The 25,282-nt window shown below is 49.1% G+C and overlaps 1 protein-coding gene across 2 annotated transcripts in view; it reads right to left on the bottom strand.

Annotated features, from left to right (window-relative positions):
• Positions 1 to 25,282, bottom strand: part of ITGA9 (integrin subunit alpha 9) — a 286,264-nt gene that overhangs the window by 46,898 nt on the left and 214,084 nt on the right. For both annotated transcript variants that reach the window (XM_016123918.2, XM_036219043.1), the window contains 5 exons: positions 15,371 to 15,457; positions 12,296 to 12,375; positions 6,808 to 6,897; positions 4,581 to 4,689; positions 105 to 212 (listed from right to left, as the gene is read on the bottom strand). In XM_016123918.2, coding sequence (XP_015979404.2) covers positions 105 to 212; positions 4,581 to 4,689; positions 6,808 to 6,897; positions 12,296 to 12,375; positions 15,371 to 15,457 — 474 coding nt within the window. The remainder of the gene's footprint in view (positions 1 to 104; positions 213 to 4,580; positions 4,690 to 6,807; positions 6,898 to 12,295; positions 12,376 to 15,370; positions 15,458 to 25,282) is intronic.

Raw genomic sequence — 25,282 nt, 5'->3', positions numbered from 1 at the left:
GACTGCATTAAGTTAACTTTTTGGGTTCTCGGGGTAGAATACAAACTGTAAATAAGCTGGCTCAAGCCTGAACATAACAGGGAAGCAAACAAAGGAGAACTCACCGCCATCTCCTGGACGTGGAACATTTCTGCACCTCCAGATGACAGTCGATTGGGGAAAGAGATGCTGACGGATGACCCAGGAAGGGTGCTTGGTCCAGTGTTATAGACCTGTGGGTATGAGACACACAAAACAAGTTTTAATAGAAGTACAGATCTTCATTGCATGTCATGCAATAGGTACTCTAAAATTCTTAGAAGTGATACACAGAGACTCTAGGGTTTGGGATCTACTAGGTCATGACTTAAAGTGAAATATCGAAGGATGGGAGATTTCAATGAAATAGAAATCCTTCTAATATGCATTTTGAAACCCCAAATTACCTTATTTCCTTTTAGCATTTTGTCTTTTTTCCTGCTAAAAATTATATTTCTTTTTACATACCTAGAAATACACGTGCAGAGACAGAAAGTAGATATTAGTGGTTGCCTAGGGGGGATGGGGAGTGTGGGAAGCAGAAGAATACATCCCCCTCGCCACCCAAAGATAACCACAGCCCAGTGGGTAGAACCTGTGAATATATTATGTGGCAAGGGGAGAATCAAGGTTGTTAATCGGCTGGCCCTAAAATGAAGGGTTATCTTGGATTACCCAGGTGGGTGCAATGTGATCACGAGAGTTCTTACATAGGGAGGAGAGAGACAGTCAGAATCAGGGAGATGTATTATGAGACTTAACTGGCCATTGCTGGCTTTGTAGATGAAGAGGGCCATGAGCCAAAGAACGCAGCATTCTCTAGGAGCTAGAAAAGGTAAGAAAACGGATTCTCCCCTAGAGCCTCCAGAAGGAATGCAGCCCTGCTGACACCCTGATTTTAGCCCAGTGAGACCCATTTTGGGCTTCCATCCTCCAGAACTGTAAGATAATAAGTTTGTTTTGTTTGAAACCACTAAGTTTGTGACGACTTATTATAGATAGCAGCAATAGGAAACTAAGATAGGGAGCGACTGCTAATGGGTGTAGAGTTTCATTTTGGGAGTGGTGAAATGTTCTGAAATTAGATTATGATCGTCGCACAATTCTGTAAATATACTAAAATCATTGACGTGTACCCTTTAAACTGGTGAACTTGAAATGATATCTCAATGAAGATGTTATTTTTAAAAAGATGGGTAGGACCAAGAGAGAGGAAGGAAATGCTGCTTGGAGGCCTGGGGACTAGGGAGAGAATTCAGGGATGCAAGGCATCTCTGAAGTTGAGGTCAGAAGGGCAGAGGCAGGAGACAGGCTGGAAACCTCAGCAGGTCTTCACACATGACAGAGCGCATCGGGATCTAGCTACAGCCAGATCTTCCCTAAAAAACTAAGTCTTCGTTTTTCTTTTCTTTTTTTTTTTCAATAGTTGGTTCTGCTTCAAAGAACAGACAAAAAAATGATCGAGCGGATGAGAAGTCATTGCCAACTCCTGATTGAAAAAGAACAAAATCCATCAAAAACAACAATCCCAAGACACAAGGAGAGGAAGGACTATCCGACCGCAATTGAAATAACTAATTTGAAGCGAAACGTGAGAGCACACAGTTGACAAGAAACCTACGGACACGTCTGGGAAATCCCAATTAACGCAGAAGCGGGGGGCGGGGGGTGGCTGGGAGGAAAGAAGAAAATGATTTTGATTTGCGTTATTTCACCATCAGAGCCAGACAGATGGGAGAGCTTGTATTTACCATACTTATTTACTTTTAGCAAACGTCTTAACGTTTGATTCTCTGCAAACGTCCTTGTGAACGTCTGCATTATTTTTCATCATTTGTCAGGTGAGAGAAATGTTCAACTTTTGATGCAAAAAATAAAAAAAATCAAAAAATAATAATCAAAAAAAGCCTATCAATAGTTAACAAATCATTTTGTCTGGTAAGAAAAACTCTGATAAAGTGTAGAAACCAGGCCCAAGACCAGTATTTCTGCCTTTCTGCCTTTTTTTCCCATTTGCATTTGCAGTAGTCTGTAAACAATTACGTAGCTTGTTGAATAATAAGCTTTTGAAAGACACAGAAAGATCTCTTTATATAAAAAGTCCTGTGATCGTCTTCAGGAGTGATGTTGCCAGAATAAGGAGATACAGAAGCGTTTCATGCATATTTCTGATTCCTATTCTCACCTCTTGGTCACTGTCACCATCAACCGGGTTAGTGGCCTTCAGGCGGGAGGGTCATAACAGCAAGTATACCGGGAAATGAGTCGTCAGAATTCTCGAGGAAACAGTCAGCACTGCCAACATGAGGGGGGTCTCCTAATCAGTGACACACACCATCCGTCTTTCAGACCCAGTCACCTCTCTTAATCCTGATGGAATGTTATGTTCTTCCTCAGGCAACTGATGATCACGAGGTCTCTCTAAGGGGTCTGTTGGTCACTGGTTCAAGGGGCCCTGATTCTCTAGCTTGTGTCCTATGTCAGGCCAGATGCGAAGAAAGGTCTTTGCCTGAATATCAAGCTTTAAGCTCCCTGTAAAAATGCCTTCGGAGAAACATGACTTGACCACGTACCCTCGGACTTCTTTATTTTTTTAGAGGGCGATAAAAACGTTTTTTTCCTCTTTTGTATAACTGCTATTCCTCCTTGCCTTCTCTGTCAACATGCACGCCCTCTACGTGGTGTGTGTTATGTGAGTCTTTCTAAATAATTTTCTTGACTGTATCTGTTATTGTATGACACACAAAACAAAAACTATGAGTAGGTAAGTAATTAAAATTAAAATGATCCAAGTAAAATGAAATGACCCTATCTGGCCTTGGCCTGTTTTCTATCCAATTACAAAAAGCGATGGAGAAAATTAACAAATTCTGAAAAGCGATTTAGAAACACAGAGGACCTGTCCACAGCAATCACTCTGAGCTCTCGAAAGCAGGTCTAACCCATCTTTCCGGTTGGCCCTGAAAATCAAGGCATGGGGTGTGACAGCTGGGCTTAGCTGCCTGGGAGGTGCATTCCTTCTGAGCTGGGGACATGCGCTACTCATCACGGTTTCCAAGGTCTCTGGCTTGGGAGAACATTTTGGAGAGAGGAAGACCACTCCATCTGTGTTTGTGAGACCCCACGATCGTTTTCTGCCTCGTTCTTCAGGCCCTTCCCGTCGTGATTTGTCATCCCCTCAGTCTACCCAGGAGCAGCCACGAGGAAAGAAAGCAATAATAATTTGGCCACAGCAGTCAGCGCTAGACCGGAAACCATCTTCTCCAAGGGGAATGGTGGAGCGGAGGCACGGAGAGCTCTGGGAGACGTGGGTGGGGGCTACGCTGCACCCCGGGTGGGATGGGTGTACCTCCTCTGCCTTCGCTTCATCCCCGGCTCATGGCGGGGTGTCTAGTCAATGCCTGACCAGCCCTGGCCCAGCCCCGTCCTCGCTCTCCCAGCTCTGGGCCCTGCAGCACGTCGTCTCCCGCCTGGGCCTACATTCCCTGTGTGTGTTTGTCAGTCGAGGAGAATGGGCTGGATGATGCTGGATGATGCTGGATGATGCCGAGGCGGCTCTAGCTTCACATTCAAAGAGTCTCGCATCGAACAGTGCTGGCCTGAGAATTAGCGCTTCAGAGCAGGGCTCCGCACGCTACAGCCTGCAGGCCAAATCTGGCCTGCTACCTCTTTTCCTACAGCCTGCAAGTTAAGAATGATTTTATATTTTTCAATGGTGCAAAAAAAAAAAAAAAAAAATCAAAAGAAAAGTAACACCTTCGTGATGCGTGAAAATGACATGAACTTCAGCTTCCAGGGTGCACCGTGACGGCTTTGTGTCTGCGTTGCCTGTGGCTGCTCTCACACTTTGGCAGCGTAGCTGAATCGTTGCTATGGAGACAGTATGGCCGGCTGGGCCTAAACTATTTACCCCCTCCCCTCTTCGGACAAAATTTGCCCATCCCTGGCTTAAGAGAAGGAACGGCGCCCTTCGCGACGAGTGGCCCTGCTGGCCATGGCGCTGGTGTGACGGGGAGAGCCGGCTCCTGCTCCGTGAGGGAGCGGCACATTTCCTCCCATGTGCTCACACTGCTTCGCTCTCGGAGGACCCCACTTCTGAAAGGCTGTCTGTCTGCGGGGGGAGCGGGCTCCTGGCTGAGTGATCACAGAGAAGCCCAGGAGGAAGGAGACACAGCAAATCTCCAAGGCTGCCCTGGCCATCATGTGAAGACTGATGAAGAACTGAAAGGGGTCCTTTGGGGCCACTGGGGCTGGGATGTTGGCCTGGGTCTCAGCATCCAGAGGCCTCCTTGGGGGAAGCTGGTGTTCATCATGCAGCTCTCGTTCCAAGTGCTGAAAAGCAGAGGGGTCTACGCGGCAGAGCACCAGAGAGGGGAGGGGTTGATTCTGAGCGTGGTTTCAGAAAACGCATATATACACATCCACTACGCTCCAGTCAACCGGGCCGAGAAGAGTTTCTCCTGGAAACAGCCTGACCCTTTAGTTGCCTTTTAGTAGGAGACACACTCCATAGGCCCTTCTGTTGGCCCCCAGTAACAGAGATGGCCCCCAGGGGTGGGTACCTGAAGGGTGACGTTGAGGGGCTGGAAATGGCACTCCAGATCATCCAGCTGAATGAAGCTAGATGCGTCCACTGACTCGCCATACACAAAGGAGGTTGGAGACATGATTCTGAAAGAAGAAACCAGGAAATCCGTCACCCCGACCCTTGGTCAAGCACTGCTATCCTGAGAACCCAAACATCTGCCTCTGTGGAACCTGGCTCCCTCCAGTAGTTTACACCAAAGACTTCCCTTCTGGAATTGTTACCTCTCTCTCCTGTAAATGGACACAGCCAGCCTCATGCTTTCTAAACAGACATTTCCAGTAATGTCTTCTCACCTTAGGTCAAATCAATAAGCGACATAGACAAATAGGAACTAGAATTATATTTCTAAACCGAAGAGAAGAACTCTGGTTTGATTTTGGTTTTTTAAAACAGGATTATAAAGTTATATATGTTCTGTTCTGTCATCTGAAAGCTGTTTTGTAGATTGAGGAAGATCATGGCAAGCTCTTAAAAATAAATATAAGTGAATCATATATTGGGCATCCTCAACCTCTCTGTGACAAATTCATTTTAAAAATTTATCAGACTACTAAAATGATTAGAAATTAAGTATTAAAAGTGGAGTCCATTCAATGATAGCATTTTTCTTCAGATTTCAAACACTGGCTACATAAGAGGTGACTAAAAATTCAAGCTTGTTTTGTAGCATTATTTCAATGTTTGCCTGATAAGCAAACCCCAAGATGAGATAAAGCCCAGATTCACTTGAATTTCCAGCTAAATATTGGATTCTAGATGAGAATCGAGAAGCTGTTCACTTGCCTGGACACTAATAATGTAAGATTTTTGGTCCCAAGTCAGAATGGCAAGCTTTTAGGAAATACATTCATCTATTTTCCACTTAAGCGTACTCCTTCAGGAATGTAGCGAGTCCCGGTATCATCCGATAGCAAGATCTGGCTCCTTTCTGCTCGCCCTGTTTCATGTTCTTGAAGAGATCAGAGGTTGACTCGTTTGTTTAACCAGTGGCTTCATCGGGGGCTGTTAGCACCTCACAATGAGGCCTCCAAGGGCCTGATAACAGGCTCAAGTGAACCAATGTTTTCTCCTTGGTCCCCAAGGACAGGGCTTGGTTCGGGGCACAGGCTCACTGTGCCTCTGGCGAGAGAAATAAATAAACTATATGGTTAAAAATAAAGCCATGAACAGAGGCAAATCTGTGCTAATTTGCAAATCTAATCCGCCGATGCTTCATGTCTGAGGAACGTGATGAAAAAGGCCAAGGGCCCTGGACCGCCCATTCCCGGGCACCCAGCAGAGCGAAAGCCATCACAGTCATGGCTCCTTCCGAGATGAATTAACTTTTCTACTTCTAGCCAAGGCTGGGACCCAGAGCACTTGAAAATTGAAAAATGAGAAACTTTGAACTTCCAGAAAGTTGAGCTTGCATATAGGGCAAGGGTTCACTGGGTTGTCATTTGATCTGAACTAACTGTACAAGTCTTTTTTTTTTTTCCCCTACTATCAAAGAGGTATGTGCCCTGTTTTCTGAAGCCGGGAAGCAGGAACCGAGTTCTCATTTTTCCAGGCCTGGGTTTTGGCTGAAAACCGACCCGGGTTGTCTTGGGACCCGCAGCTCTGCTTTCCAACAATGCCAGTAGCTCTGGGTGACCTGGACTTCACCCGAGGAGATGGTATGCCCGTCCCGATCGTCCTTTTCCCGTTCCAGACTACCACGGGCATCAGGCAGAGCTGCCGCAGAAGGAGTTAACAGAGACGCACAAAACCAGTGCTGCCTGCGAAGCTAAGTCAAAAGGCACATCTCCCTTCCAGCCAGGACACTCGGACGTATCTGGCTGTAACCTCTAGTCCAGCAGCCTGTGGCTGAGATTCTAATCCCAGGAATCATACTGCCTGCTACCATATGGCACTCTGGAAGGCGCTGAGAATAAATATATGCATAGAAAGATGTACAGAAGGTTCACAGAAATTACGGGGCTTAAACTTGTCATCAAACTTCTTGTGTTACCCAGCAGGTGGGTGGGTGGGTGGTGGGGAAGGAGGAGACGGTGAGGAGGGGGGAGGGCATGAGTCACTGCGTCCTCCTGCCTTTCGGAGCCGGGACGCAGTGGAAGTGGCAGGCCGCTGACTCCCGGCTACGTTTGCCAGCACGGGAAAGGCACGGCGTTTCCACCGCAGGCCGCCTCTGCGCTCCCGTGGCCCGGGGCTGGGCTACTCACCCAGTGACGGACGTGTCCACTTCATGCATCAGCGGCACCGTCAGCGTGAGGGTGTTGTCGTGCAGAGATTCTGAGCGCTCCACGTTGCCGCTGTGGGGAAGAGTAAGTGAAGGCCGGTGAGCGCTAGCCCCTCGGCGCGGGCTGACTCTGCGCCCCGGGTGTCCTCAGCTCTGCTTTAGGTCCCTGCATGGAGTCGCACTGGGCACTCTACTGTCTCGGTTGTGTTTCCCTTACAGAGATGTGAGTGGTGCAAGTAGAGACCTGGGGAGCTGACCCCAGGGCACAAGAGTTGGGAGTGGAGAAGGGAGAAGGAAGGGGAGGAAGACAAGAATGTCGCGGGATCAAGGAGGTTAGTGCTGTGGGCAGCTGGGCTCCGTCTGGCTGGGGAGCGCTGGGAGGCCGTGAAGAACACACACTTCAGCCTTCCTGGCTGAGGGCATGGGAGCTGGGCCCTTACCCACGGACTCCTGAGGCCTGCTGCTGCTGCGGGAGGCCTGGCACCTGCCCTGTGCACCCAGGTGCGTGGTCTCTGGCCAGGCGAAGCCTCGGGCAGCGTGGCAGGTGCTGGGAGCTGTGCAGCGGTGAGTGGGAAAGGTGAATGCTGAGGGGCGTGGATGGGCACCCACGGTGTGTGTTCCTTCTGTAGTGCTTGTTTCATGAATAATGAACAAGGAAGGTTAGGGCACTACGGCCAGGAAGGGGGCTGCTGAACTTTCGGAGCCGTTTCCCACCTGGAGGCATCACCCATCTTCCCTGGACAGCCAAGGCCAGGACAGAGGCCCTGGCCAACCCTGCTGCCCTAAATGTCATGGGAGCGCCTCCTCTGGATGTCTGGCTGCAGTACGTCCCCATGCAGGCTTCCCCCATGGGGTCAGAAAGCACAGGGTGGCGGCGATTCCTGTGAGGTCACTCGGAAAGGGCAAATGCAGGGGAGCTGAAGCTCTTCAGTGCCTGCTATGTGCCAGGCACATTTCACGGCATGACCTCCCTGGGTTCTCAGAGTGACCCCAGAAAGAAGGGACTGCCCACCTCTGGCAGGTGAGGAACAGCTCAGGTAGATTAGGTAACCTGGCCCAAGGACCTATAGCAAGCCAGGTCAGCCTGCCTTCCAAAGCAGGGCTTTTCCACTGTGATTCCTTCTCCTGATACCAGGGTTGAGAGCCTGGGGGAGGGATGGGAAAGCAAAGGAGAAAAGAGGGAGGGAGGCAGAGGAGGAACGCAAAGACCTAGTTTCTCTTTACTACTTATTAAACTTCAAATGTGAACTGTGATTATTATTCCAGGGAAGGAACTGCCTTGGGAAAAGGCATGGCCGTGGGGTGTGTGCTGCTGAACCCACCATTTCCAGTTGGTTCTACCATAGGGCGTGGACGTGGGATCCGGGCAAAAGCTAAGTTCACCATCCGGGGACGAAACAGAAGACCCCCAGACCCGCCGAGGTGTGGGCACAGCTCTTCCGGCCACTCCCCGCCACACACTGCTCCCTGGGCGTGTGCAGGGTTCCTGCCCACTGCTCCCTGCCTGCCCTGCCCCCATGCCTTCCGCTCCCACCCTGGGAATGCTGAACACAACAACACTTAAATAGGGCTCAGCTCACATCCCCTCTCCTTCTCTCCTATTGTTCTGAAACAATGGTGCTCTGCGACTCTGACCCCTGACTCTTCATCTGTCTTCCGCATACAGGGGCGACATCCATCACTCAAAGGCCAACCATAGTTGCAGAAGCAGCAGGATCAGGTGCCTGCCCGGCCTAACTTCCTTGCCCTTCCTTTCCTAGGGGGCCACAGAAATCAGAGAATCACAGCTACTCGCAGGCCAGAGGCGACTCTCATCTGAATGGGATGGCAATGCCTGGGCCCGCTCCTGCCCCCCACTCGGCATCTGCCAGGCCTGCATAATCGGTTCCTGACGGAAGCTCCACACCCTGGCCCTGCCATTTGTCCAGCCACCTGTGGCCGCTGGCAGCTCAGGCCCGACAGTCTCATCTGTCATCAGGGGACTGTTCCAGACTGAGCCAAGTTGAAAAGTTGAGATAAAGAGACCAAACATCAAAAGGCTTCCAGTCATCCTGCGAGCGTGTGACTTGGGACGCCTTCCCGAGGTCAGCGGAGCGGGGCTGCTGAGAGGGGGGCTCTTGAGAAACTGTTTAGTCTCAGTTTTATGTCCTCCTAGGTCCGCAAGCGGGCAAGAGATCTTCAAAGGGTGGTGATGGGAAGAAAGGCGGGATTGATAGCCTAACTTTGCTGTCAAGATAAGGAGCTCTCAGGGTCTTTCCGTCACAGCAGGGAGTCAAGTGCTGTGGGTGCCCAGAGTAAGGCCAGGTTTCCACCAAAGCCTGGAAAGGAACGAGTGCCTGAAATATTCTGCTGTGTATTTTAACAGATAGTAGTGCTTCCTTAACATCTAAATTCAAAGAACTAGATCTGACATCCAACCGGTTAAGCTACCAGTAGTAGGCGTCCCGTGATGCCATGTGGCGATAGTAACGTATCTAAGGGGATGTTCTTGAATTTAGTAAGTTATCAGCATTTTCTTATGTGCCCAGCACGGCATCTGGTAAATAGTAGGAGCTTAATATGTTTGCTGAGTGAAAAATGTGCCCAGTATAGAGCAAGGGACTAGGGGGTTCTCGGCCTTGGCTGCTCATTGGAGTCACTAGATGAAACTTTTAAAACCCCAAAGCCCAGATCTCACCCCAGACCAGTGAGATCAGAATCTCTGCTGCGGGCTGAACCAGGCATCGGTAGATGCTCCCGAGGTGATTCCAGTGGGAACCAAAGGCCAGAGCACCACTGGGCTGTGGGCACGTGATGCTAACGGACGAGGTTTTCCCCTCCGCGTGTGACCAACCCTCCTTGTACACCTCTGACTAGGGCTGGGAGGCAGGTACTTTGGACACGAGAAGTCTCTTCCATGTCATGTTTCCTGCTCAAATGTTCCTCCCCAGGAATATTGGCTGCCCCATGTGTTGAAGGGTGCACTGATGGATCTGCCCACTATTGGTGAGCTTTCTGCGGATCCAAGAAACAGCAGGAGGATAAGAATTTCCAGGTTTCAGTGGGCATCCGCCTCCCTTGATTAAATCTGACAGCCTCGTGCTCTGTGGGCAAGCAGTTGCAATGTGTTACTTCCCCTCCTCGGAAACTTTCGGTGGCTCTCTGTCGCCTTTGGAAAGGAGCTCGGACCTCCCGCGGCTGCACGGGCCCTCTGGCGCCCGGCCCCGTCTCCTCCTCAGCCCTACCCCTCACTGCCTTTCACGTTCCCACCCTTCCTCAGAGACGGCTCCTGAAGCCCCGATTCGCTCCAACGCCCACCACCCGCATGGGTGTAACTAACAGAGCAAGTCGTCCTATGCCCGCTCTCACTACTGCGCCTGTGTTTCTTCAGCCTGAAAACAGACTCCTCTGTTTAAATGCCACCTCCCCAGGGAAGCCCTCCTGGACTGTAGCAATGGAAACCGAGCCGGCCCTCCCTATGCTTTGCATGTGTTTCTGTTATATCATAGTCACCCGTTACGTGAACGTGAATTATGCGATCCTGTAAACCGTGCGAATGAAAGAGAACCAAGTCTTGAATGATTTCAAAACCGAGTCTTGCATGATCGCAAGCCCGGGCCGTCGTAACCTGTGTTGGATGCTGGCCCTCGGTGACAGTGGGACCCATGCACCGAAAGGTTCTGTGGGAATCTGGGGATTACGGGGCTCTGTGTTAACACTCACTGTCGTCATTAGTTACCTCCACTTTGTACATCCTGCAGCAATATATAGAATACACAACTTACTGCTCATGTTCATTAACTCTGACTAGTGCTGAACAAAAGGCCAGCACATCGCCAGTTTGGAGTGGAGGTTGGGTCCGATAACGCACGGTAAAGAAGGTCAAACAACTGCTGTGTCTTATTTTTAGGACAGAGGACGTTCTCCGAAATCATAAGAGATAGTAGACAGCAGCATTAAAAGCAAAAGCATGCTATGGTGGTTGTGGATCCAGGGGCTCTGAAAATAATGTACGCCTCCGGCTTCAGAGTCCCTCGTAAGGGAAAATTGATCTCCATACGGTGAGTTTGAAGTAATGTTGGGGCTGAGGAAGGCCTCGAATGAAAACACAAGTAAAGAGTGGTGGGAGATGGAAATAAAACTTCCCTCCGTCTGCGTCCGTGAGCACCGCTGCCGTTCACTGCCGTGTTATGCTTGCTGAGGCCTGACCTGGGCTTCCCGAACACCCGGCAACTCCGCACGGGAACTGGGGCGCCCCAGGACAAAGCCGTTAGTGAGAGGCTGGACTGGGGAGGCAGTGAAAGATTCAGGACTTGTGGAGAATCTTAGTCTAAACTCTGAGTAATTTGTGTTTTTGTGAAAATTCAAGAATCACTCAGGGGCCGAGGATTACAGGATGCTAAGACACAAACTTTGGTTGAGGCGTAATCGATGCCAAGATTCAGAAGAAAGCACTACGCCAGGATTTACTGCGTCTGATGGCAAACATCCAAGGGACAATGTCGAGGATACAACAGAGCTGAGAAAGGAGGATTTCTGAAGACAGTTTTTGTGGAAAACTGTTTGTGGTGGGGAGAAGGTGTCTGCATTTCAAATTGCGCTTCAGGGGACCTTGATCGAACAGTCTGATTACTGCCCAGGAGATCAATGGCAAGGGGCTGCTCAGCTTCCCCTCTAATAGCAGAGTGAAAGTCTGCACAAAAGTCACCTGCACTTCCAGGGGTTGTCTGGGCAAAGATCTATACTGAGTGGGATCTACATGGGAGAGCCAGTGTGGGGTCACCTTTGACCTTGTCCCGGAGGGCACAATCTCAGCAGCAGAATCTGAAGGTCACCTCTGGCTGCCTAGAGGCTGAGGTTGGAATGGTTTTTCGTTTTCCAAAAAGAGTCAGCTTTGAATACCTCCACGGCCCAGCGAGTGCTCAACAGTAACTGCTAAGCTAGACCTTTTCTCTTTCACAAGCCCTGCCAGAGAGCGAAGGGCTCAGAAACTGCTCTCAGGAAGAGGCGGGGGCCAGTGGAAGCACAGAGGGAGGACAGCAAGATCATTCCAGACAGAGGCAGGCCCCCCCGCCCCACCCCCCCCCCCCCCCCCCCCCCCCGCAGCCTTGCCCCGGCCAAGTGTGGAAGCCTTCGCTTTAAATCAAGTTTGGATGATTTCACGGGACAGGACACTTTACGGATTTGTGAACTTGCTTTGAGACTTGCAGTGACTGTAGGACTTTGCATTACCCAAGAGTGACCGGAGAATGCACAGGACTGTCCCAGCTGTCCTCCCAGGACAAGGAGGGACTGGGTGGCTGTGCAAGCTGACCTGGACAAGCGCCATCCCTAGGAGATCTGATTTTACCCAGTGCTTTATCACTGAATAGCCATCTCCTCCTCCTCAGCATCCTGAGCAGCATCAAAGCCTGACCAGGGCATGTCCTTTCTGGTCCCATCAGTATTTGATCTTTGAACAACAACGACAAAAAAGTTTAAATCTCCTTTACCTCTGAGCAGTAACGATGAAGCTAAGAACTTCCTCTTCCCCTGACAGGTGGCTTGTATCAAAGATGACGCTGAATTCATACTAGAAAAAGAAAGGGCCATGTGTCATCAGCAGGCATTCCAAGTTAAACCCCGTTAGCTACAACCTTCTGCAGTTCACGACTTCTGGAAACTCATTTGCATGACGAGCTTTATTTTTTATGTATATCCTTCTGTTGGTCAGGCCAGAGACTCAACTGTAAGATAAAACCAGGCTGGGACCACAGCCTGGCGAGAGGCTCCACTAACCTTTTCGGCAACTGAGGGCCTCTTTAGGAAGCGAGACGTTTGTCTCTTAAGCTGGGACTTTCTACATCTCACTCACACACCATGCTCCCATTTTTTTTCCCACATCTGCATAACATATCACCTGTGATATTTACTTCATGTTTTTATTGCCTCTCCTTGTTTAAAGGCTATGTTAAAAGGAAAATTTACATTCCTATCCCAGGTGGGACTCCAGGATCACCTGTCATAAAGGGAAGGTAGTCACAGAAAGTTCAATGAAAACAAAGCCATGTTGAACTGCATTGCTTGCTGCAGGCTCCGAGCCCGAGGTTGGCTCTATTTTGGTAAAAGGGGGATCGATAAGAGACAGGGTGGCGTTAAAGCTACGCGAGCCCGATGGGAGACCTTCTCCTGCCCATGGCGATGAGGGGAAGGGTGCCAAAAAGGTAATAACGTGCCCACTGCTGGAGCCAATGCTGTCCACGCACCACCTAGAACCGCTCCAGGTCCCCAAGTGATGGACGTCCTGCGATCTGGGGACGCTGCCCTGAGCAAATGGTTTTAACCATATCAGGCATGTGTGGAAATGTGGGCGAAACCTTGAGGTGGGGGGTTACAGAACCAGGTCCTACCACCAACTGTGCATGTGATCTTTGTGAAGACATTTCATCTCTTCCCGTTTCAATGAAGAGAGGGTGGACAAAATGATTCTTAAGCTCCATCGAGCTCTGAGAGTCTATAACTTAATATCTAAATACTTGGGTTCCTTGATGACAAATTCTAGCCCACAGTCTAACTTTGCAACAGTGGAGTCTACCGAACTGAATGCTACCTGATAGTAATGAGAACTGGACCATTGCATTGGACCACTGGACGTCCCTTTCTAGACAAACATTTCTGTTGCAGTGGGACTTGTCAGCTTAAAGTGAGGGTGGGGCATGGAGACAGGACGGGAAGCAGAGCTGGAAGACGCAAAGAAAGGGAAAGTCAAGCGACTTGTCCCAGCAAAGAGCCAGAACCGGCAGGAGGTCTGAATTAAACACACTGAAGATCAAGGTGAGGTGAGAAGCAGAAGGTTTGGGTGAGAAGATGAAATCAGCAATGAAGTCCTGGGAGAACAGAAGGTCAGGAACGGGGCGGGCTGGTCACGAGAGAGAAACACACGGCCACCGAGAGGAGGCCCCCAGTGTAGTCCCCAAGCTCAGCAGGTGGTCTGGAGCCTGATGCCCCCCAGGGTCTGAGGGCCAGGGGAGGGCAAGCAGAGCTGCAGACAGAGAATGCCCACACTGGGTCGCCGCCAGCGCCCCTGCCTCCAGGCTTAGACTTGCTGCAGGTCTTAACCGTGGCGTGTGGAAGGCAGGCAGTGGCATTAGCAGAAGGTCATGGCGAAAAATTTCAACATGCTGACATTCACGCTTATATCGGTTCCACGTCTGCTTTGAGAGTTAAGTGAAATTTTGACAAAATGCAATGCTCCAGATTTCGCCATTGCTTTGTTTTCGTTGTACTCATTGTTATGACTACGTCCTCGCTATGGCTGGGGATCCTGGATCCATTTGTGACAGTGAAGTCAATTTTTCCCTTTTAAAACAATCTTTAGATTAAAACTAACAAGACGGACCTTAGGTTTGATTTGGGATGTAGGTTGAATTTTACAATGAAATGAGAACTGTTAAAATTTTTCAGTTACGTCTACTTTCTGCTGCTCAATAGATTTCAATTAAATTTGCGTGTGGAGGAGCCACAGATGTTACCTACATTACCACAGGCGGTGATGTCCCAAGTTCAAGGTCTTCCCCCTCCTTTCTCATCCCACCCAGAGCCTAATAGGATTCGCCCTGTATTCTGCCAGCTACTTGTAATCCCTTTTCTAAAGGTGGCCACCTCTATGGGTCTCTCTTCTCAGATGAATGTGGGCAGATGAGAAACAGCCAGAAAAAGGCTCAGGAATCATGAGGGTAAGAGCCACAGGAGTTTGGAACGGGTACATTTCAACGAGGCAACGGGTTCAAGTGATTTGCTAAGAAATATTTGAGCAAAGCTTCTTTCTCACTAGGACATCCTCACGGTTGGCTTACAAAACAGCTACTATGTACTAGGACCAAAAAAGTCTTAGGAATTAAAATAATCTGATCCTATGACATAGGCAGGAGAGAAGGATTAAGTTTTCCTTTATTTTAGGGGGATACAAGGTAGACTAAAACTTCTGAACGTTCCTTTAAATTATAGCAGGGGAAAGAGCTTCTATTTCAAAAGGCACACCTGGTCTTTTGGATTCTAGTTTTGCCTCCAACAATCACATTTTCTACATATCTTTGCACGTACAGAATGCTCCATGAACGCCTCACTGCGCTGTGCATATTACCGTTTGAGCTTAGAAATGTTGGTTCCTTATAAATATCAAAGTGACTATAATTCCTTTGATTTAAAAAAAGTGAAGCGTGATACAATTATTTATATTTTAAGAATTTTAAAGTCTCTTAAAGGAAATTGTGAATACCCAGGGGAGTCGAAAGTGTAGGTCATCAGCCCGGACTGCTCGCTCTCATGCTGTCTCAGGGACTCCAAGGCTCATGGAACGTCCCAGAAAACAGAACTCTAAGGCGGCCAACCAGATGCTGCTTGCCAAAGCGATAAGGCCACAGTGCGTCTCTCACACTTGGGGCACGTCGTTTGGATGAAAGAGAAAGACCACGTGACCATGGCCCATCTGGGGCAGGAGGAAACCTCAGGGCGAGGCCGCTGTTGGAGTCAGAGGCCGGTGGGAAGGGCTGGGGGCTGCCAGGGAAGTCCCCCACTCTGCCCCTCACCTTTGACTTTGACCTCATGAAAGGAAATCCCACACTGCATTTGAGGAAGTCCGATTCCAGCAGTTCACAGGAAATGCCCATTTCCTCCTGAAAGAGAAAAAAAACACCAACAGATGGGCTGGCTGCGTGAAGACAGATGCGTAGAAGTGACCGCAGCCAGACAAACTGAGACTTCGGCAGACATGGTCCTCCTTTGGGGCAGTTCTCAGACAACAGCCCCCGTTGGCTGCGGTGGGATGAGGAGCCTCTGACCAGGGCGAGTCCCAGGCCTCCTCTGGCCGCCCACCCTTCCTGTGGGTTCCCCTGGGAAGACGGGAGTGAGGACGAACCCACTCTTCATTCTTAACTAACACGTTGGCTCTGAACCCCTAGAGCTCTCCTGGTGAACTGAGCCAGGCCACATGTGAGCTGGATGCCTCCTGAGGTGTAAATTAAAAGCAACTGAAGGGTCTTTCTGGCCTCTTCCTCCTAAACCCACACCCTAAGCCTGTCTTTCAAAATCTTGCTACTTTAGTAAAGTCAAACTAAAAAGAAAATCACACCAAGGAAAACGCAGGGATTCTTTCTACAGCCGGACGCAATGAGGGCTGAGCTGCTCCCCTGCGAGCGCCCTCCCAGGGTGGGTGCAAGCGCATGCAGGGAGAGGTTTCTGGAGTGGCTGGCCTGGAATGGACTGCACACTCGGCAGCAAGTGAGAACCAGGAGACGGGCACTGGGAGCTGCCATCTTTCCGCCCCTCTCTCCAGCAGATACATGGCTTACAACCGAGGTCAAAGGAAAGCCGGCAGGCTCTTCAAAACCCACAGGGCCTCTCCAAGTCACTGAAGCAAACCAAGATGTTCAAGGGAGGACAGTGTGCTTGCAGATTTTGGAGACGGAGAGAACATGGAACAGAATAAGCACTTGCTGAGTGACTGGAAGCTGGACCACTTAAGTTCGGTGAGACCACGTGACTTCCCCAAGGTCATTCCTGGCTGACTCTAAAACATGTCTCCTTTCCCCTTCCATGGCTCTAAATTTCCAGAGGGAACGGGCACAGCCAACAACACAATGACAACTAAAATAAACCATGTGATACGGATTCCAGCTCTGAAATGCTGCCCACGCTCCTGCTTCCAATTTCCAAGACTCACACCTCATCTCAGACCAATAGTCCTAATCCTGTAGGCAGAAAGAATAAAAAAAAAATTTTTTTATTGTGTATCCAAACAGGAAAAAAATGTGGACACTTACCACAATGTACCTATTTAGTTATCAGTTATATACATATGCTACTATATTAATATATTATGAACACTGTCAAACGCTCAAAAAGTAGACAAAAGATAAATGATCCATGGGATTAGAAGTCAAGATAGTAATTGGGGAGGCAGTAAGTGGAAGGGGTTCCTTCCTTGGGTGCTGGGAATATTCTTGGGTGTGATCGCTGAGAAAATTCGAAGAGCTAGGCACTTAATGATTTGTGTACTTTGGTTCCTAAATCAATGAAACGACTTAGAAAATAGCAACAAAAATCCCTCCAAAATACGATGAAATGAAAGACAAGAGATACGGAAAAAGGAAACTAGCTTATCTTTCAGCATCTCAGTGATTATATGTTTTCTTTTTCTTCCCTTATATTTTTTAAAACTAAGTTTATTGAGGTGACATTGGTTTCTAATGGCTTTACATGTCCTCAGCCAGCATTCCTCACAGAGACTGGGGACCACCTGCATTAGAATCCATTTGGGAGCATCTTCAAAAATATAGATTCCTGAGCTACACCCCAGTATTCTCTGAATAGATAACTGAGTAGTCTCAGAGTTTGTGGGGTCTGGGATGACCATTCTTCAATAAATGGTAAGTGACAAAGTAAGTAATTCTGCTGTGCAACGATGTCCGGGAGCCACTGCTATGAGCTTCCCTTTCTTTGGTCTGTTCCATAGGCTGCCTGACGAACCTTCTTAAAACATGCCTCTCTCCTCGGTGTAAGGTGTTGCCGCTGCCAGGAACACCTCTCCCCAGGCCTCCCTCCTAGGTTTTCTTCATCCGTCTTGGCTCCCAGACACTCATGGGTAGAAAGCTCACGTGAATGTGGACACGGCGCAGGATTCGGAATGGACCCTGAGCACCCGCTGAGGGGCGGAGTCATCCCAGCACCTGCCGCAATCAGCGCTGAGGACGCAGGTCTGAGAGATGCTAGTCCCTGAAACATGAAGAGCGCAGGGCTGAGAAGGGGGCCACCTCCCGGCAGAGAAACAGCCATTTACACAGCAGTGGGACAGGGGCTGCTCTTGGAGCCTAGAGGACGTGCACAGGCAATTTCAATGAGGAAAACCAGAGAATAATTTCTCGAATGCTGTCTTAAGACCTGCAGTGTGCAAAGACTGGTCCTAACGACTCGCTGCGGGTGGCCTCTTGTCATCGTGTCTTCTTCCTCACATTCCTTGTGCCAGAAGCAAGTCCGCAACTGGCCCAAGCAGAAGTTCCTCTGAATCCCAGCTAATCAGCCTGAGGGCCTCAGAGGCAGAGCACCCGAGCCTCGGGTGGCTTTAGCTCTTAGTTTCTCTGGGACAGTCCTGGTTCATGTCTGTCATCCAAATGTAATTACTCTCGGGAGCATCCCGGCATAAATATAAATGACAATGATTACTCGACCCAGTTCTGAACCCCTTTTGTAAAGCTCAATAACTCACTAGAAATCCCGTTTGAGCCAGGAGAGAGGTCTTCGATTTAAGTCAAAGGCCTCACTGTTCTTGAGGTAAAAATTTACTGCCCCGAAGACTCCTTCAGTTTTACGTGTGTGTGAAGGAATGACTGTGGCTTCAAAAATTTACTCTGGAACTTGACGGGACCTCAGTTTACTTAGTGTTGGCTAAGAACACTTTTGATTATTCAAGAGCTGCTGAATGGCCTTATTTTTGTTAATTCCCAAACGCGAGAAAATAACATTTATACCAGCATTTACTGCCTTATTCCAAGTCTCTCTTCCGCCCCACTCAGTTTAATAGAAATTACAAAATTCTGGTTGGATCTTGTTGGGGATAAGCAAAAAGAGTGGAAAGCGAAGACATCGCGAGGAATGGGAGCGATCAGCGTCTGGTTCCTGACTCATGTGCTCCTGGATGGAGCCACGAGGAGGGATGTCACAGGTCACCCTCCCGCCACCTGTCGGCACCAGTGTAGCCCTCCCGTGGCTGTGTACACTACCGTGACCAAACGATGTTTAAATTCTATACCCTGCTCTCCTGCTACAGCTGTGAGGTGATCAGGCCTCTTGGAGCGTGGGCTTCGGCAAACACTGAGACTCCTTGTGTGGACGGGATGGGTGCTTCCCGCAGGACCCCTTTACTAGCTGGGTTCACCAGCCCCAGCTGAACGAGAAGTGCTTAAAAGTCCAGGAGGTCACAACGCCCTCCCCCACGAGCGTCCTGCAGCCTAGGGCTGACAGGGGTGCCCTGTGCCTCAAGGCGAGAGAGCAGCTTGGTCGTGTCCTGTTCCGGAGCCCCCGCAGGACGTGGCCAGCACGTCCTGAGCACGTGCTGAGAGCAGGACCTTGTGTGACCCCTTCCTCTGCCCCACCCTGCTCCCTTCACTCCTTCCAAGAGCATCTCCCCGCAAAATCACCTGCACGGGAATCCCCATCTCAGGTTCTGCTTCTAGTGAACCCGACTGCAGGCAATACTCTTTACAATACTCTGGGCACTGACGGCCACTGGAAAGTGATGGCGTTTACTCCCGAGCGGGGAGAGGCCACGCAAGGGGACACTCAACATGCCAATAAATCTTGTTTCGATCCAAGAGGAAACTTTTCTAACTGCAGTTTGTAAAACCTGCAGAGCTTGCCATCAGGGGAACACCTGACCACAAAGCAGAACCTGCACCCACTTTGTTCTGGTTTCAGATCGTGCCCAGGGCACGACCTTAAATAAATACCAGAGTGGGGATGGAGCCACGTCCTTCCTTGGTCGTCGGGTAGGGAACTGATACACACGGAGAGACTCAGAGAATGAATTCCGGGGCGATGTGGCTAATAACCTCAGTCTCCTCCTGCTTCAGGCAACATCAGTGGACAGGGTTCTTTTAGGGGCTGCTTATTCGGTACCCAGCGGGAGGTGGATGGGGGCCGTCCCAGGGACCAGGCTTCTCCTCAGCTCAGATTCCTTCCATGTCCTAGGCATTGTTCACACAGAGTTCAGCTCGGAGAACTTGACTTTTAGCATTGTTGCAAAAATTAGGATCATCAGCTCTCAGCCCTCTGAATGATGGTGAACAAACTGTCTAGCTTTGCGCCTGGTGCCGGACACTGTGGACCTCTGATCATCCAATTCATGTACTGTGCAGATTTACTACAGAATAAAACTAAACTCTTGCTGCAAAAGACATAGGTTTTCATGAAATCAATGAAAATGATGGGAAACTGTTTGCACCTCTGAAAACCACTGATAACTCTGGACCTGGCAGTGCTGGGTCCGCTAACTGTTGAAGGAATCAAAAATTTCCTTGGGTGATAACACTTTTTAGTTGCTTCAGAAGACAAGAATTTAAAAAGAAAAAAAAAAAATCAAGAGAGCCCTTGGGAAGAATATGCCAGTTAAAGACAACCTTTTTGTGATTATACTTAAAAGGAATAAAAGCAAAACATGAAGCAAAAAAAAAGGTTGTTTAAGATATAGAAAAAATATTCACCTCCAAAAGCTGCCTATTTGGTACTTAATTCCTTTTGTTCCAGAAAGTAATGTATTGTTGTTTTAAAGATGCTAAAAAAGCAAATAAGTTCTTGCCTTGGGTCTAAAATTTCCTCGACAATTATAATCCCATTACAAAAGCTGTTCAATGGAGGATAATATAAACTTGTCTTCAGAATTTTTAGTTTCATTTTTCGAGTAAAGTCCCAATCAAAGCTTAAAATTTTCTTTTACGATGAGATTCTAGACCCTGCCTGAAGAAGAGTCACACCATCAGCCTCTTTTTCGCAATGTCACTTTTCCTTGGCTAGCAAGGACATCCATCCTACAATACCATAAAATGCTATTGGTGTTTCTCCCTGGAGCTTAGGAATGATTCAATTAAAATTTTCTCGATTTTTTACCAAGACGCGTGACTCTCAGGCTCGGGAAAGCAATGAATAGTCTTTAGGACATCACACTGAAAAGCCTGGCTCGTGCACATTCACCTCTGTATTCCCAGTGCCTGGCACTGAGCCTGGCACTTAGTAGCTCCTGAGTTTGCACTTGTTCCATGAACGGGCCTTGGCTCATCAGGGATTCGGATGAAGGGACTGTAAGAAGCAGCTCATTTGCTGGTCTGTCTGGCATGCGAGATGCTTGCCTTGGCAGAGTCCCTCTCTTTTCCAGACATACCTCGGCTGTTTCGGCCCCAGGAGCTTGGCCCGTGGAGCCAAGCTCCATCTCTGTTTGTAACGTGCGGTGTTTGGCAGGAAGAATCAGATAATGAGGTTAGCGAGCCTCTGTGGCTTTCGGGCTCCTTCCTCCCGATCACACAGCATTTGATTTCATCATAAAGTGGGGCTTTATTTGATCACTGATACAGTGCTCTTTGGGGAACAGCGAAGTCTGGTAACGGGCTTATGCTCAGCGCCAGGGTTAGTTTGAAATCTGACTTCCCATTTTCCACACATTTGTCAAACTGGAGATGACCCTGATGTCTCCATGTCTGGCAGCCCGTCTGGCAGTCTGGGGTTTGTCTAAGACCCTCTTCCCTCTCCAGGCATACCAGGTGACCCCTGTGAGCTGGTAAGAGAGGCCTTTGTGTTAAGGTAGCTAATCTAGAATTCAGGTGAATTTTGGAAGCATTTTGTCCCAAATTCCCTAATCAACTGAGGAGTTGGAAGTGCAGGGGTTCCCAATAACCTGGTCCAATGAGTTAGCAGAATGAGAGTTTATTCCTAGGAAATACTTTATTGTCCCCACTCAGTGGTGAGTCAGCCTGAGCCTCACCAGAAAAAAACAGTCTGTTCTCAGAGAGGAATCTTTTGGGACAGGGCCCACGAAATCCCAAACCATAAAGAAAAGCCCATGAGCTCGCAGCATAGAAAGTGCACAAGCTTTGGCATAAGTATCCCAACTTTTGATTATTGGCTCAGATACGTAACAGCTATGTGTCATCAGGCAAACTAACTATCCTTTCTACAAGTCCCCATTTTCTCACCTGTAACATGAAATCGTAACATCTGCCTTAGGCGACCGCTGCTGGCCTGCCAGTGCCAATGGTCACGAACTCAGAGAACACAGACGGCCCGGCTCGGCAGAGGCCGACTACGTGCCAGGCAGCTCCTCTGTGGTAGCTTCTCTTCTCACGCCCATTTTAAGAGGAGGAAATGGGAACACAAAAGTTTTATCACTTGCCCAGGGTTTCCTAGCTGGAAATATACCAATAGATCAGAGGGGGCTCGGGATGGAGAACACCAAACAAGGAACGAGAAGGGCCCCTTACTTTCCCCCGTCCTCCAAAGAATCCACGGAAACTAAGATTGAACAGGTGGGGAGCAGGGACCCTATGAACCACAAGCAGCCTCTGAGGGGCCTGGAGCGCACGGTGACTCTGGTACAGGTGCCAAGCATGGCTGATGGCCTGGCAAGGTTGGGGCAGTGGTGACGGACCTTCCGCCAGTTAGGAGCCGGCAACTGAACAGCCAGCGGGAACCAGAGGTGATTACTCAAACACACGGGGGATTTGGAAGAGTGGGGCAAAGGAAGTGCCACAAAGCAGGTACCCCTCTTCACTTTCATCGAAACCCCTGTTCGGAAGCACAGGCTTAGACTAGTCCTAGTTTGTTGTCTCCTGGATTGAAAAAGCGAAGCAAGCAGGAGGTATAGTGAGGAGGACAAATGTTGGGGAGAGATAAGCCATAGAGATGTTAAAGCAAAATTCCCTCCCAAAGCTAAGTACCGGAATTGGGAGCGAGCACTTTGAACAACACAGAACCCATCACGGGCAGTGGGGAGCAATGATCTGATCAAAATGGAGACAGAGCGGTGTCCTCCTGAACGGCCCTCTTGACCCCGAGGGGGAAAAAAGTGCTTTGAAAGCTCTAAAATAAATAAAAATATTATCCTACATTTGTAAAACCAATACGAATTAGAAATGACTTGAATAAAACTGTCTTATTCCTGTGCATGCCCCTCCTTGGTACATTTCATCCACTCTGTTTAAAGCTGATCTTTAGGTTTTCCTAAAATGAAGACACAAACACTTTCCAAAATGCTGGTGATTGCCCCCTCTGGGACCACAGGGTTATGAACTTGAGGATTTAAACAAAGTAATAAAAATAAATCAACCGGCCCTAATTGAAGAGCCCAAAGTGAAGACCAACAGCCATGCCTTCTAAGGATTAAGTATGTGATTTTCATCCAGGAAGTTTTTCCTCTTGTTAAGTAGAAGCGACTAACTTATTCCTAGATTTTTTTTTTTTTTTAAAAAAGGTTCTATTCTTAGATTAAAATTTTTTTCCCCCCAGAGCCTGCAAATTCTTGATCAACACACTAAGAATTCAAAGTTGAATTCCATCTCGTGAATCAAATTATTTTGGTTTTCTATCAAACTTTTTTTTCCCCCTGTAGGCTTGACTGAAAAAATAAGGTGGGGACCTCTCCTGAAATGATAGGAAAGAATTTAACATCATGGCATAAAAACAATTTATGAGTGGTGTTTGGATGGAAAGGTTTTGTAGGAGTCAAGTGTTTGAGGGGCGCTTACTAAAATCCTGGCCAGGAATCCTAGCATAGGAAATGCACTTCAGTGAAGAGTTCCATCCCATCCTTCTAATACTCCTGCCCACTCAAAACTCACTTATGAAGAATCTTGCTGCTAAGGACCTTGTTACTTAAAGCATGGCCCTTTTGGGAGCTTGCAGAAATGCAGGTTCTCAGGTCCCACCCAAACCTGCTGAATTAGAATCTGTATTTTAACAAGATCTCGACCTCTGTGAGCACGACCATCGAGGAGCCCTGCTCTACATCACTGAGCCCACCCACACAGGAAGCATGACGTCAACCCACGGAGACCGCCTCCCTCATGCTCTCTGCTTCCAGAAAAATGTGTACGCTACGGATGCTATTTGAGGGCTAGTGTCTGTGTGAGGATACACTTTTCTGGAGCTGGAGACCTGCCCACTCACATGACCCTTATCTGGGCAGACTCGGGGACAAGGATGGGGGTGCAAGTGGTTTGTTTGGGAGGTGACCTCAAAGCCCTCTGTGGGGGAGAATGGGCAGCTGGAGAGAAAAGTGGGTATCTATCCTTCAATCCCTGCTTCTCCTTGGCTGGGAACTGTTATGGGGACGTTGACCAGCCTGCATTTCCAGCCCCTTCAGTGCCTGATTGCAGCACTCATGTAGCCAAGAAAGCCCCCAGGCAGGGAGACGCGGGCAGACCCCACCTGCAGAAGAGCTGTCACTGGTGGTCCCCAGGGTTGGGTGGAGGGGATACAAGAGGCATCGACATTATCACTCCCCAAATGCTCCCCTTTCCACAAGCAACTGGGGCGGCAAAGCTGTGGACTGGGAACAGAGGCTGGAGACAGCCACCGACGAAGAGACATGGTCTGAGAAAGGACCTCTCCCCAGTTCGGCACCCCCGGAGCGGGTCTCCGCTGAGCGTGCTGTGAGCTCACGGAGCCCCATCTCAGGGGGCGGCTGCTTCTCCTCTCTTCGCTCTGGTTGCCATGTCCACTTTGCTGCTTCTGGACTCATCTCGGGACTCCCCATTTAGGATGGACATCCTCTTTTAGGGTGATCCCTCCTCCTTTTCTCTTTCCTTGCTGACACAACAGATCAGCTCCGATCTCCTACCACCTAAACCAGTGCCAGAACAGCCCGTTGGCGTATGGTGTGCTCTCAGCTGTCCCACAGTCTGCATTATAAGCCACCCAGGTGAATCTTAATACACTATAGTAAGTCTTCACTTAATGGCATGGCTAGGCTCTGCCAGACACTTAAAGTGAAACGATGTGTAACAAAATAAAACGATGTGTAACAAAATAAATCCTACTGTAGGCTAATTGATACAAAACGGGAGTTAAGTTCCTACATAGCTCATCAACGTTGTAACCAGACAACATTGGACGACACAATGTTATTCGAGGACCTGCTGCTACACCTTTGCTCGCTTTTGTCCAAAAACCTTCAAAGGTCATTAATGACTAACGCCCTTCACTGATTCCTAACTGGGGACCACCTGGGAGCCAGAGACACCTGCACAGCTGTGCAGGCTGTTCCCTGTACCAGACACCTGGCTGAGGGGGAGCGGGTCTGAAATCTGGCCCATGCTTCCCTCGCCAAGCCCTGCACTCGGCCCCCTGGCGAGAGGCTGAGGACCACTGTCGGGGAGGGGTGTGGGGGCACTTCTCTCCGATTTGTATTACGGGGCTCAAAAAACCGTGAGGACTCATGGGAAAGTTTTGTCAAAAGGACCCAGATGGAAGCTCCACTGTGGACCCACCGAATCAAAGCACGCAGCACGGGCAAGCATCTGCTGAAAGCTCCCTGGGTGGCTCCAAAGTTAGGGAGCCTGAAACGTTAGGCCATATTGAAATAATTGTTAGAGATGCAGATTCATGCCCCCACCCCCGCCATCCCCAGTTTAAAAAAAAAAAAAAAACAGAAGCAAGGTTAGGAAATCTGAATTTTGAATCATCTGAGGCAAGTGTTCTGTATTAACCTATGAAGCACTGGCCCCAAGGGCTGGGGATATCACTGCCATTTTGGAGGTTAAGAGATTGAGACCCAGAGTGGACAAGAAGTGTCTCCCTGGGGTCCTCACTCTGTGAGGGCAGAACACCTGTCATCACGGCCCGCCCTGCCTCTGAGTCCTCTGACTGGAGCTTGCGGACCATGCCCTGCCCACCACGCCCCCGGGACAGTGACGCAGAGAGATGATCTCTAGAGAGTGAGGCCAGCTCCAGCACGGGTG

This window comes from Rousettus aegyptiacus, unplaced genomic scaffold (genome assembly GCF_014176215.1).
Source record: "Rousettus aegyptiacus isolate mRouAeg1 unplaced genomic scaffold, mRouAeg1.p scaffold_m13_p_4, whole genome shotgun sequence".
Lineage (NCBI taxonomy): Eukaryota > Metazoa > Chordata > Mammalia > Chiroptera > Pteropodidae > Rousettus > Rousettus aegyptiacus.
This window is presented reverse-complemented; position numbering and strand designations above follow the sequence as displayed.